The 12,318-nt window shown below is 44.8% G+C and overlaps 1 protein-coding gene across 1 annotated transcript in view; it reads right to left on the reverse strand.

The window, feature by feature from the left end:
* Positions 1-8,273: 8,273 nt before the first annotated feature.
* Positions 8,274-12,318, reverse strand: part of LOC146839223 (uncharacterized) — a 115,856-nt gene continuing 111,811 nt past the window's right edge. The window contains exon 5 of the mRNA XM_085603234.1: positions 8,274-9,188. Coding sequence (XP_085459360.1) covers positions 8,915-9,188 — 274 coding nt within the window. The 3' untranslated portion in view covers positions 8,274-8,914. The remainder of the gene's footprint in view (positions 9,189-12,318) is intronic.

Raw genomic sequence — 12,318 nt, forward strand, 5'->3', positions numbered from 1 at the left:
TGCGGAAGCTCCCACCTTTGGTAGCCATCTTCGGATTCTTTTTTCTTTTCTTGTGTTATTATTGTTTTTTCTCTAATTTCTTAATTTTTTGTCCATTTTCAATCCCCTTCCTCCTTTCTCATCTTTCTGGTGGAGGAGGGTGGGTTCCCTAGTGAATCCAGAAAGTCTTCAAGCTGCAAAACTACACCGACAGGTAAACTATACGTTTTGCAGCGTGAATCTTTCTGGATTCACTATGTTGTGCATAGACTTTGTAGCGGTTTGTACTTATTGTGGTGGCTGGGTGGAAGATGAGCCCTGGTTACTGAAAATGTGCTGTAAGAGCTTCTGTCCCACTTGCGCTTCCTTGTTCATTTGAATATCCACACAGTGGTGCTTCGTGAACTTGTGCACTGAAGACCATGTTGCAGCTTGGCAAATGTCTTGAATTGGTGTGTTAGCTAGAAACGCAATTGTTGCTCCTTAGTTCTTTCTAGTAGTGCATCACTGCCATTCTGGCGTCCAGTGAATGCAGCGCTCTCTCTGTGCTTGTGGTTGGTTTTTGGAAAAAACTAGGTATTTGGATTGTTTGGTTGATGTGGAACCGGGACACCACCTTTGGCATGAAGTGTGGGTCTGTTCTCATTACAATCCTATCATTGTGTATCTGCAGGTATGGTTCTTGAAGTGTTACTCTCCGTAGTGATGTGATAGCTACTAATGAGGCCGTCTTTAGTGTGAGCATGTGCAGTGTAACCTTGTGCATGGGCTCGAATGGTGCCTTCATCAATTGTGTCATTACTACATTGAGGTTCCATGCTGGTGCTGGCATTCTGTTTGGAGGTGCGATCCTCTTCGCCCCTTTCAGAAATCTCTTTACGACTTGGGAGATGAAGCTCTTCCCCGTTTCTACTCTAGTATAAGCCACAATCACCGCTAAGTGCACCCTTAGGGATGTGTAGCTTAGCTTACTTTGTAGCAGATGTGTTAAGTATTTTAGCACTGATTCCCTTGTGATTTTTCTTTGCAAATTCTCCCTAATGCACCATTCTGAGAATCTCTTCCACTTTGCTAAGTAGCATTTCCTTGTGGTAGGCCTTCTTGCTTCCCTGAGCACTACCATTGTGCTCGCTGGTAGCTTGAGGTGTGCAAACTCTCAGTCTTCAGGAGCCAAGCCGCCAGGCTGAGGCTCTCTGGCTCTGGGTGTAGCACCCTCCAGTTCTACAATGTTAACAGGTCCCTTCTGTTTGGGAATTTGTGAGCTTGCGCCTGAGCCATCTCCTCAACTTGCAAGAACCATGAGTGTCTGGCCCACTGAGGTGCAATCAGTATTAGTGTCATGTTGCTGATCCTGCATTTGCTGAGTACCCTGTGTATCAGTGGTATCGGGGGGGAAAGCGTATGCAAATGTTTTTGACCACCTTATCCATAGCGCATTCCCTTGTGACCGATGGTCTGGTTGTCTGGATGCGAAGTGTTGGCATTTTTCATTCTGGTGTGTTGCAAATAGGTCTATTTGCGGTGTACCTCACTTTCGGAATACCTTCTGTTATTCCTGTTGGTTGATCTCCCGTTCGTGTGATGCTGACGTCTGCCTGCTGAGTCTGTCTGCCTCCACATTGTCCTTCCCTGGAAGATGTATTGCTAGTAGGTCTATTCTTAGTGGGATGGCCCATGACCGTATCTCCTGTGCTAGGCTTGATAGCGCTACTGACTGTGTCCCATCCTGCTTGTTGATGTAGAACATGGTTGTGGTGTTGTCTGTTTGGATCAACACCCTGTTTCGATACAACTGCTTCTGAAAGGCTTTCAGGGCTAGTAACACTGTCTTTAGTTCCAGGTAGTTGGTGTGTCTGACCGCATCCTGCTGCGACCATAGACCCTTCACCTTCAGTCTGTTCGTGTGCGCACCCCACCCAAGCTGGGAGGCGTCCGTTGTGATGGTCACTGTTGGAGTTGGTTGAGTGAATGGTTTCCCCTGTGATATGTTTTGTTTGTTCCACCATGCTATTTCCTGATGCACTGCATGTGTGACAACCACTAGATCTTCCCAATTCCCGGTTGCCTGTGACCATTGCTGCTGTATCCATTCCTGGAATGGTCTCATATGTAGTCGAGTATTTTGGACTAGGTGAATGCAAGACGCCATCATTCCCATCAGCTTGCTCACCTTCCTCACTGTCAAAACTTGCCCCCTGCGGTAGTGACATGTTTCCTTCAGTATCGCCAAAGTTCTCTTTCTGCTGGGGAACACTTTGGCTTGTATGGTGTCGATCTTTGCCCCTAAGAATATTTTGACTTGCTCTGGCTCTGTTGACGATTTCTCCAATGAATTGAGAAACCCTGTTCTGTCAGTGTTAGTAAGACCTGCTGGATGTGTAGTTTGCATTGATCGTACGAACTTGCCTTTACGAGCCAGTTATCGAGATAGGGGTATACATGTATCCCCTGTGTGCTGCGACGGCTGCTAGGCATTTTGTAAACACCTTTGGTGTGGATTTTAGTCCTAATGCCAGTACTGTGAACTGGTAGTGGCTTTGGTTGATCACAAACCTTAGCAGGCATTTGTGTTTGTGGTTGATGGGAATGTGAAGGTATGCGTCCTTCAAGTCTATAGTAGCCATGAAGTCTCCTTGCTGTATTTGTGGTATTACCTCTTGTAGGGAGGTCATCTTGAATTTTTGTGTCCTTATGAATTTGTTGAGGAACCTCAGATCTAGGATAGGTCTTAGTGGTCGTCTACCTTTGGTACCAGGAAGTAAGTTGAGTAAACTCCCTTGTTCCTTTGGTTTTGCAGTACCACTTCTAGTGCCTCCTTGCTGAGCAATTCCTGTGCCTCTAGTTGCAAGAGTGAGAGCTCATTGCTGAGTGTGCCTTTCTTCTTGGTTTTCTGTTTGGAGGTTGTCTTTCTATCTCTATACAGTATCTGTATTGTATGATGTTTAGGATCCATTTGTCTGATGTGACCTTCCTCCATTCCTGGATGAAGTCTCTTATTCGTCCCCGTACCGGTGTTGAGTGTTTGAGGTACTGCTTGTCGCTCAACATTTTGTTGCAACTTCTCCTTTTGTTTCTCCCGCCACCCTGAGGTGTTACTGGGGTGGGGGCCTGATGCATGGCAGAGTCACTTGGTTGAGGGCTGTTATCCTCCTCTCCATGTCTGACCTCGTCCGGTTCCGCGCCCTCGAAAGGACTGTCCCCGGAGATGGTACTGCCAGTTCTACTGCTGCTGACCCTGCTGCTGCTGGCCTTGATTGTTCCCTTGGTAGCCTTGCTGGAACGTTTGGTGCGATTTGGTCGGCACGTTGCCTCCACTTCTACCACCCGGTCTCCTTGTGGGTGTGCCTCTTCTTATCCCCCTAAACTGCAGTGCTCCCATGGATCTTGCTGTTTCGTTGTGCTTTTTGAGCTGTCAACTGGTCGTCCACTGGTGTGCCGAACAGTTGTTCTCCATTGAAGGGTGTATTTAAGATGTTGCTTTGTACCTCAGGCTTGAATCCTGAAATTCTCAGCCATGCGTGCCTTCTCTCAGTTACCCCTATCATCATTAGTCTGCTTGATGTTTCTGCAGCATCCAGCGTCGATTTTAGGCATGTGTTCGCCAAGTTCTTTCCTTCCTCTACCAGGTGAGCAGCTCTCTGTTGGTACTGATCTGGTAGGTGCTTTAGGAGCTGCCCCACTTCATCCCAGTGTTGGTATGGCGATTCAGCGTCAAGATTTTGCCAATCCACGTCTTGTGTCTCCGAGGACGTCGAGTCCCGCTAGGATTGCAGCTTTTTGTCGCCCTCTCCCTCGATATAGTAGTCCTCTTCCCAAGTTCCTCGACTGGTTCGGGTGTTTTTAGGCTGTTCCGCGTCTTCGCCGTACCTTTCGACCTTGACCGCAGGTTTCGGCAGGATGGTGTATTGGCTCATCTTCTCGTCGAAGTCCTTCTTCCGCTGTAGGATGCTCACCATTTCGGCCTCGAGCCTCTTCTTCTTTTCCATCTCGGCAGCATGTTCCGCTTCGAGGGTTGGAGCGCTTCTCTTCGAGGACGTCGATGTCGGTCCCTCTTTCCTCAGCACCGAGGTGTCCTTCTCGAGGGCAACCTTCCACGTCTTTTCGATGTTTTCGATGTTTTTGCCGATTGGGAGTCCTTTTCGAAGGATCCGCTTGGCTGACTTTCTCTGGAGGCTGTTGCTTTTGTCGAATGTTTCGGGCTTTGGTTTTGGTTTGCTCTTTTGAGCGTTGCTTGGGTGTTTAGGGGTCGACGACGCCCTTAACTCCTTCGACGTTTTCATATGGATCTCGACGACCGCGCAGTCCTCGGGTCCTTCGGCGATGTTGTCCTCTTCTCCACTGGAGAGGCCCAGGTCTCGTAGCGATGGAGGTGGCCCCTGCATGTTGTGGTTAGCTCTTCTCTGCCTCTCTTATCCTGAGGGTCTTAGGTGTAAACACCGAGCAGGCGTTGCAGTCTTCGCTTCTGTGGTCAAGCGGCAGGCAGAGGTTGCAGACTGGATGCTGGTCCTTCTGTGCGTACTTGTGGTGGCAATTGGTGCAAAACTTGAACGGTGTTTTGTCCATACCCGCACTCACGGAGCCCCCTGCAAGCGCATTCTCCGTCGAACGTCGAGGTTTTGTTCGTAAAACTTTTCCCTCGTTGCTCCGGTTACTTGACCTGTGGTCCGGTGTAGTTGAAAAACTTGATTCTTCGTCGAATATCTTCTTTTTGCTTGAATTCCTCTTCCAAAACTCTGGAACTCCTCGGCAACGATCCAGACCCAAATGCGGAAAAAAGAATCTGAAGATACCTACCAAAGGTGGGAGCTTCCGCAGAAAGCACGCCGACCTCACAAAGGACACCAAATGGTGCGGCGTCGACACCCACCTGGTCCACGGAGAGAAAAAATAGACTACAATTCCGGACCCAACCACTAGATGGCGGAATAATGCACAGCATAGTGTATCCAGAAAGATTCACGCTGCAAAACCTGTGCTCAACTTCTGGTAGTTTGGCACGGAGCAATCAGGCTTACCTGAAGATTTGTCCACAATTGTCTTCACTGGGAACAAAACACTCTTGTAGTGCTTGACTCTCACAGGTTAGCTGGCAGAGCAGTCCAAGGCCTCCTCAAGAGAGGTGGTGGTGTAGGCTAGTGTCACTCAATGATAACACCCAATAACTGATTGCCCAGTCAGTACCTTCTCTTTAGAAAAAGAAGTTCATTTATTACACACACTACTAAATACTACACAATAATTTACAAATATGTACATTGGCAGATGGAAAATACCATAGATGCCATTGCAGACTCACTGGGGACCCCTTAGAGGGGTCACCCAAACATCTCTTGTTAGTTATATCAATTGTTTTGTAATAAACACATACCTTTTGCAAAAATCATTCGTTACTGTGGTAATCAATAAAACATTGGCAATCATGATGGTAACCCCATTAAGAATGAATCAGTAATTCACCTTGTGTTTGTGTATTCTTTCATGGGTTTGATATCAAAGCTGCAATGGTAAAAACAACCCATAGAGGGCATCACATGGAAAAAGCATTGCATTGCAACCATATAGTCAGGCCCTTGAGGGTATAAGATCAACATCACATTTGTGGATTTCCAGGCCTTCCAGGTCTAATTAAATGCCATTAAATTGCCATGCATGTGGCCCCCAGAGGTTGAAACACTCCCGGCTGTAGAGTAAAAGCTACAGCTGTGGGAGAGCTAAAAAAGACACGGAAATCCAGGGGAGGTGATCATTTTCGAGTCCCCCCAACTTAGGGTGAGGACTATGACAGTACCTTTAATAGAAAGGATGCGTTGTGTTGACTTTTTGGTGGTGGTCCCGTCATCCTGGGACAACCACAAGCAGAGAAATGGGCCAAAAAGTGTTTAAACAGCAAGGCCCCGAAGGTATTATGGGGTGATTTTCTGAGAAAGCAGTAAATACAGTAGCAGGGGCTCTCTCGCTGTGCTGGGGAGAGCTGCGCAAGATTTGTTCCTTTGTTTTCCTTTTTTTTAAGAGGCCTCGTGCTGCACTTCTTTTAGGGTAAAGCAGTCAGCAGATGAGACAGCATCTGACAATTGATCTCAGTCTTCAATTTTCATGCATATTGTGAAGAAAATGCACTGTATGGTGTGGGGGTGGGGTGGCACATAAAACGGTGTAAGGGACGAGAGAGGCAGAACACAGGGCGACGCCATTGTATATGAGAGCAGTCAGCAGATGAGACGGCGTCTGACATTTGATTTCGGTCTTCAGTTTTCATGCACATTGTGAGGCACAAACGTGCTGTATGGTGGTGGTGGTGTTGGGGCTGCAGGTAACGTGAATGGGGCGAAACAGACGGGCGGAACACAGGGTAGAGCCATTGTGTATGAGAGCAGTCAGCAGATGAGACAGCGTCTGACATTTGATCTCGGTGTTCATTTTTCATGCGCATTGTGAGGCGCAAATGAACTGTATGGCGTGGGGGGTGCAGAAAACAGTGTAAGGGACGAGAGGGACAGAGGCAGAACACAGGGCAGAGCCATTGTATATGAGAGCAGTCAGCAGATGAGACAGCGTCTAACATTTGATCTCGGTGTTTGAATGGACAGCAAACGTTATGAGATAAGAACAAGATTTTCATCCCTGTTTACAGCGGTGCTCCATAAACATGAGCGCTCGTCTCAAGTGCTCTAAATTAAAGGAAAAAGTAGCACTGATAACAAATGCTAAAACGGCAGCTGGGTATGGATAGTAGTAATTGGTCCATGCTCTCGGGGAGGGCTAAACGCAGGTAGAGACGTGACGAATGCATGCCATGGAGAATTGGGGATAAGTTATATCAGGTCGATGGTGGAGCCAGCAAATGGTAAGTCTGTGGGTGGTCTGAAGCCCATAAAGGAGATAAACATGTCTCGTTGAGACAGCGCAAGCACTGTCTAGACGAGACCTAAAAATAGAACCTCATAAGGAATAAAGATACATTAAAATAATAAATTTCGTCTTTAAAAAAAAAACTATTAATTCCATACAAAACTTTTTGTAAGGCTGTGTCCCATCTGAACAGAGGTACGTAATGTCAGGCGCTGAGCTTGGGCGCCTACCCAGTCTACAGCTGGGGCCGGGACTACAACACCCACAACACCCGGCTACAGGAAGGCGGGGCCTAAGGCTCAAATATCGGAGACGCGAGCCAGAAGACGCGCGTTATTCTGCCATTTGGAATCTGAAAGCGACGGAGGACTACGCATTGCCGGAGACCGTTCGCTAATCCGCCAGGAGTTGGAGATTCCCGCATCATCGAGTTTCCGAGTGGAGCGCTGAGGTAAGTGTCTCGACTCCAACCCCGGAACACTATCAAAGGTCCGCAAGGGAGCCGACTGGGTGTCGTTTGGCGTCCCGGACCCTGCGTTTGTAATTCCCGATAGGAGGGAGATTACTGCCGGGCGCTGCGGTAGCGCCGCTGAGTCTTCCCGGAATTCAGAGTTCTCGTCTGTTCCGAAACGGAGGAGCGCCACCCGCCTGCCTCAGTAAGAGGCAAAACCCTCGCTGCCTGTTCAGGATTGATAACACTTTCAGCTCGCCTGGTACTAAAGGAAGGGGAACTGTCACTAGCGAGACTTGGTTTACATTGGCTGCATTATGTCTGGAGGACTGAGGCTGCATAACGGTCCCTAGCGAGACTTGGTTCATTATTTCCGGAGGCCTGGGTCTACCTATGAGGTTTCTTACTGACTCTTAGCCGGTTTTAGGGTTAGCATGGAACTAATGCTAGTAAGGCTAATCATTACGAGCAAGACAACTCTTGGATTATAAAACCCCGAAAAGTGCTGTAAGACACAGCAAAGTTTGGTTATAATTTGGGAACAGGGACGGGGAGGAAATGTATGAATGTTCAATGGCTGCTTGAGGTTTCAGTGCTTTGGAGGTCCTTCTTGGGGTTAAAAGCATCGTTACTGGAATTCGATGCTGTGTGTGGTGGAGTGCATGTAGAGCCACACGTATTGAAGTGTAGTTAGTGAGACCTAAAGAGAATAGCCATGATGTTTGATCTGTTATGCTTTGTGTAATCTTTTGTTACAGGTATCCTCTTCCCCGCTGTTCCCTTCCTAATTCCTTTTCCCTCACCTGATAGCCCTAGCACTCTGTGTTGGTTAAATCCAGAGTCGGGGACGTCTTGGGGTTGAACCCTTTGTGCTTCGGTCAAGACCAACGGAGCCGCAGTGGAACGTGACAAGTAAGGCAATTTAGTACATAATAAGAAAATACAGTGATTTTACTTTTAGTGGGATTTAAAAAAAAAATCTTTTAAAAACATTTTTAACACATTTAAAATCTATTAAATATTTAATTAAAATACAAGTTAATAGTGTTGAAGCATTTTGTTCTACATTTAAAGTACATAAAATTAATTTACAATAATATTTAACGTAAAAAGATTTTTTTTTTTAAGTTTAAAAAACATTCGAAATATTCCATATATTTTTATACAGGGGGCGCTCCACCCTAGTTGAACATATTAAAGATTAGCTCCCTGGTGAGGTTCATGAAGGCTGCAGTTTGAGGTTACTTGGATTCCTGCTCCTAGCGGCGTGGCCTCAAAGTTCAGGATCAAATGGACTTGGTGGGTCAGAGCCATGGTTTATTAACACTTAGGGAGCAAAATACACTGAATGGAATGAGGCCACAAATAGTCACTAAGGAATGAGGTTTATTCACAAATTTCAATCCCTAGCTGTGCGCTTTTCTCAGTAAACAGTTTGTTGGACGATAAATTGATTGATGTCTTTGTGGCTGCTTCATGTGAAGGTTTTGCAATGCTGAAAACTCCTCCTCAGAGCACCTTTTACTCTCCCACATTGTCTCTGTCATGTAGAGAGGTTGCTTTTATAACTGAAGTTTTTGTCACACCGAGAGCACTGATAATTTATTTTCTCGCTGTGGATTTTCTCATGTTGAATCAAACTGAGTCTCCAGCAGATGCTTCACTGGCACTTAGACCAATGACAAGGTTTTGCCCAGTGTGAGTTTTCTCATGTTGAGTGAGACCAGATGTCTGACTGAAGCTTTTCCAGCATTCAGAGCAATGATAAGGTGTGTGCCCCGTGTGGGTTCTCTCATGGAGAGTGAGAGCTATTTTCTGTCTGAAGCTTTTCTGGCATTCAGAGCACTGATACGGTTTTAGCCCAGTGTGAGTTCTTTCATGTTGAGTGAGACCAGATTTCTGACTGAAGCTTTTCCAGCATTCAGAGCACTGGTACGGTTTTAGCCCAGTGTGAGTTTTCTCAATTCAATTCAATTCCAAAATGCTTTATTCGGCATGTTTAAACAGCCACATAGCAGACATAAAATAACACACAACATCATACAATAAAGCTTTAAAAAAATAACAAGATACAGGCCAATTACCCCAAGGGTTATTCAAGTTACCATCCCCGTATAAAGTGCAAGTGCATGATGGGATGAGCAATATAAAACAAATAAAATGTTCATAGACTTTCAATGTATATGGTCAAAGAACAGACATAGCAGCAAGGATACAGCAAAATGCCTAATAAAGTGCAAATCACAATTCTGGACATGTGCAAAGAGTCGCCTATATTGCTCACTCGCTAAAGTGACAATGCAACTAATAAAATGCCAAGAAAATTACATGATAATAGATTTCCTGGCACACATACAATTCAGAATATAAGTAGCTGTATAAAAACATATATCTGCACTCTCCAGATTAAACAGTAACTGCATTGCATTCTTTGTAGACCGAACATTGTATTTTAAAAAGATAGGTTTTAAAAAGTGACGTCTTAAAAATACATAAAATTTACAAAAAAGCATAAAATGACAACAACTCTGTTTGGATAAATCATCACATGGGCATAAAATATTACTAGGCTGCCTGGTGATAGGAAAGGACACAAGATGGTGTGCTATTCCAAGCCTTAGCCGAGTGAGAACAAAACGATGGGATCTTCTTGTGACTTCGGTCAAATAAGGCTGGAAACCTTCATTTAAATTGTATTCACCATAAAAGGCGTAAGTACGCTGGTTAAGATGGACAGAATCTCTGGATTGTCTTGTATATCGTATGAAGGACACCTTGAGATCTAATTTAGATATACTGGCAGCTTCCTCTGGAATTAAAAAGGGATCTTGATTAAAAATGAGCTTGAACCAGTAATAGATATGTCTGAGCCAAGGTATATACAGACAATGGTCCAACCTTAGACAATCTCTTATTACTCTTTGTGTGAATAAGGTTTCGGTTTTAGACCAGATGGAACGCCATAAAATCAGAGGGCGAAGGGCTGCAAGATCTTCAATATAGTCTAGCCCCACCTCTCTGTGAATTAATTCTGTGGAAGCTGATGTGGGGGTACACAGTAAACGTCTCAAAAATGAGTTCTCATCCAGTTGGATATGTTTACCACTAGGAGTATGGTGCCCCCAAACTCCAGCACCATATAAAGCAGAGGAGATACATCTAGCTTTATAAATTGAAATCATGTCGTTAATTCTACTGTTCCCAAGCTTGGAGGCAAATCTAAACACTCCATTAGTGTTCTTTACCATTTTAAGGCGCACATTTTCACATTCTTTGTCCCATTTTCCATCACCAGAAAATGTGATACCAAGGTAACAAAAACTGGTCACGGGTTGAATTTTATTCTCATCCAGGAAGAACGTCTTTTTAGCACCTTTCTTGCTCCCGCAGGTCATTACATAAGTTTTTTCTTTGTTAATTAACAGTTTCCTATCCTCAATAAACCTACAAAAGCAATTAATTAAACGTTGAAGGCCTATTTGAGTACGTGACAAGAGGACGGCGTCATCCGCATATAACAATATTGGGATGAAGTCGCCATCTACTCTGGGAGCATCTGCAGGAACTTGCCTAAGAATTGAATCAATTTGGTTGATAAATAAAGAAAAAAGCAGTGGGGCCAGAACACAGCCCTGCCTGATACCTCGGGTCACTCTGAAAAAGGGGGTGGATTCCCCGTCCGGTCCAAAACGAACCTTGCACGAGAGCCTTTCATATAATCTGGCCAAAAAGTGCACAATATCTACTGGGGCGCCCATTTCCAGTAGTATTGGCCACAAAATAGAGTGTTCGACCAGATCGAAGGCACTACTAAGATCAGCGAAACATAAAAACAAATTCCCCTTTTTAACCGTGACATATTTACTTATTATAAGGTCGAGGTTCAGGCACTGCTCCATTGTACCCATTCCCCTCCTGAATCCATACTGCACTGGTGATAAAATGGTATTTTCTTCTGCCCATATCTCTAGTCTATTTAGGAGTATCCTACTCAAAATTTTAATCGATGAGTCCAGGAGGGAGATAGGGCGATAATTTCGTGCCTCCGACCTAGAACCCTTCTTAAATAGGGGGACTATAATAGATTGACCCCAGGTCAATGGAAGTTTGCCTTCGATAGCAGCATTAAAAATGCGAGTTAAAATAGGTGCCCAAAGATCCATCTCTTGTTTGTATAAATCCACGGGGACAGCGTCTGGTCCTGGGGCTTTGCCCCCTTTACTTTTTGTCAGCCCCAGGTAGACCTCCTCCAAACTAATGGATAGGGGTGACGATGGCCATACAGAGTTGTGATTGTCTAGCAAATCTAAAACCAACCTATCGGGATTAAAAATTTTAGAAAAATGATCAATCCAATCATTGCAATTTACATAAGATGTTATTTCGGGAATGGAATCATTCTTAAGAAAAGGGCAATTAATTGTCTCCCAAAATAGAGCATTATTATTTGTATTAGCAGCTAAATTTAATTTATGCCATAGCTCTTCCTGTATTTCTTTTTTACGGGTTTTTAGGGAGGTCTTATATTTGAGTCGTTCAGCTTTAATAAGGGTATTATCCCTGGGTTTAATATCCAGTGCAGCTTTTAAACTCGACAGAGCCTGTATACAGTTATTGTCGAACCAGCCAACAGACCTATTTTTTGGTGGCCTACTCCTCCCTGTCAATAAGCCAGCAATAACAGAAATAATTTGATGGAATTTGGATAGCAATATGGCAGGTGCTGTTTCGTTACTTAGGCAGTAGTCAATTTCTGTTTTGCATTTAGTAACTTCACCCAGAAGTTTGACCGGATTAATATTGGTCCACTTAATTCTTGGCCCATTTGGTCTCACTGCAACAATATCTCCAATAAAAGTGGTGGTATCTGGATGTACATTACCCCACGTCAACAAAGTTACAGAGATACTGTTATGATCACTTACTGCTTGCTCTATTACCCACAAATCAGTATAGGCAGTATTGCAGGAGAGAAGTATGTGGTCAATATTAGAGTGGGCACCCCTGCCTGTAAAAGTTGGGCATTTAATATTGCCCTT

This window comes from Triturus cristatus, chromosome 4_2, assembly GCF_964204655.1.
Source record: "Triturus cristatus chromosome 4_2, aTriCri1.1, whole genome shotgun sequence".
Lineage (NCBI taxonomy): Eukaryota > Metazoa > Chordata > Amphibia > Caudata > Salamandridae > Triturus > Triturus cristatus.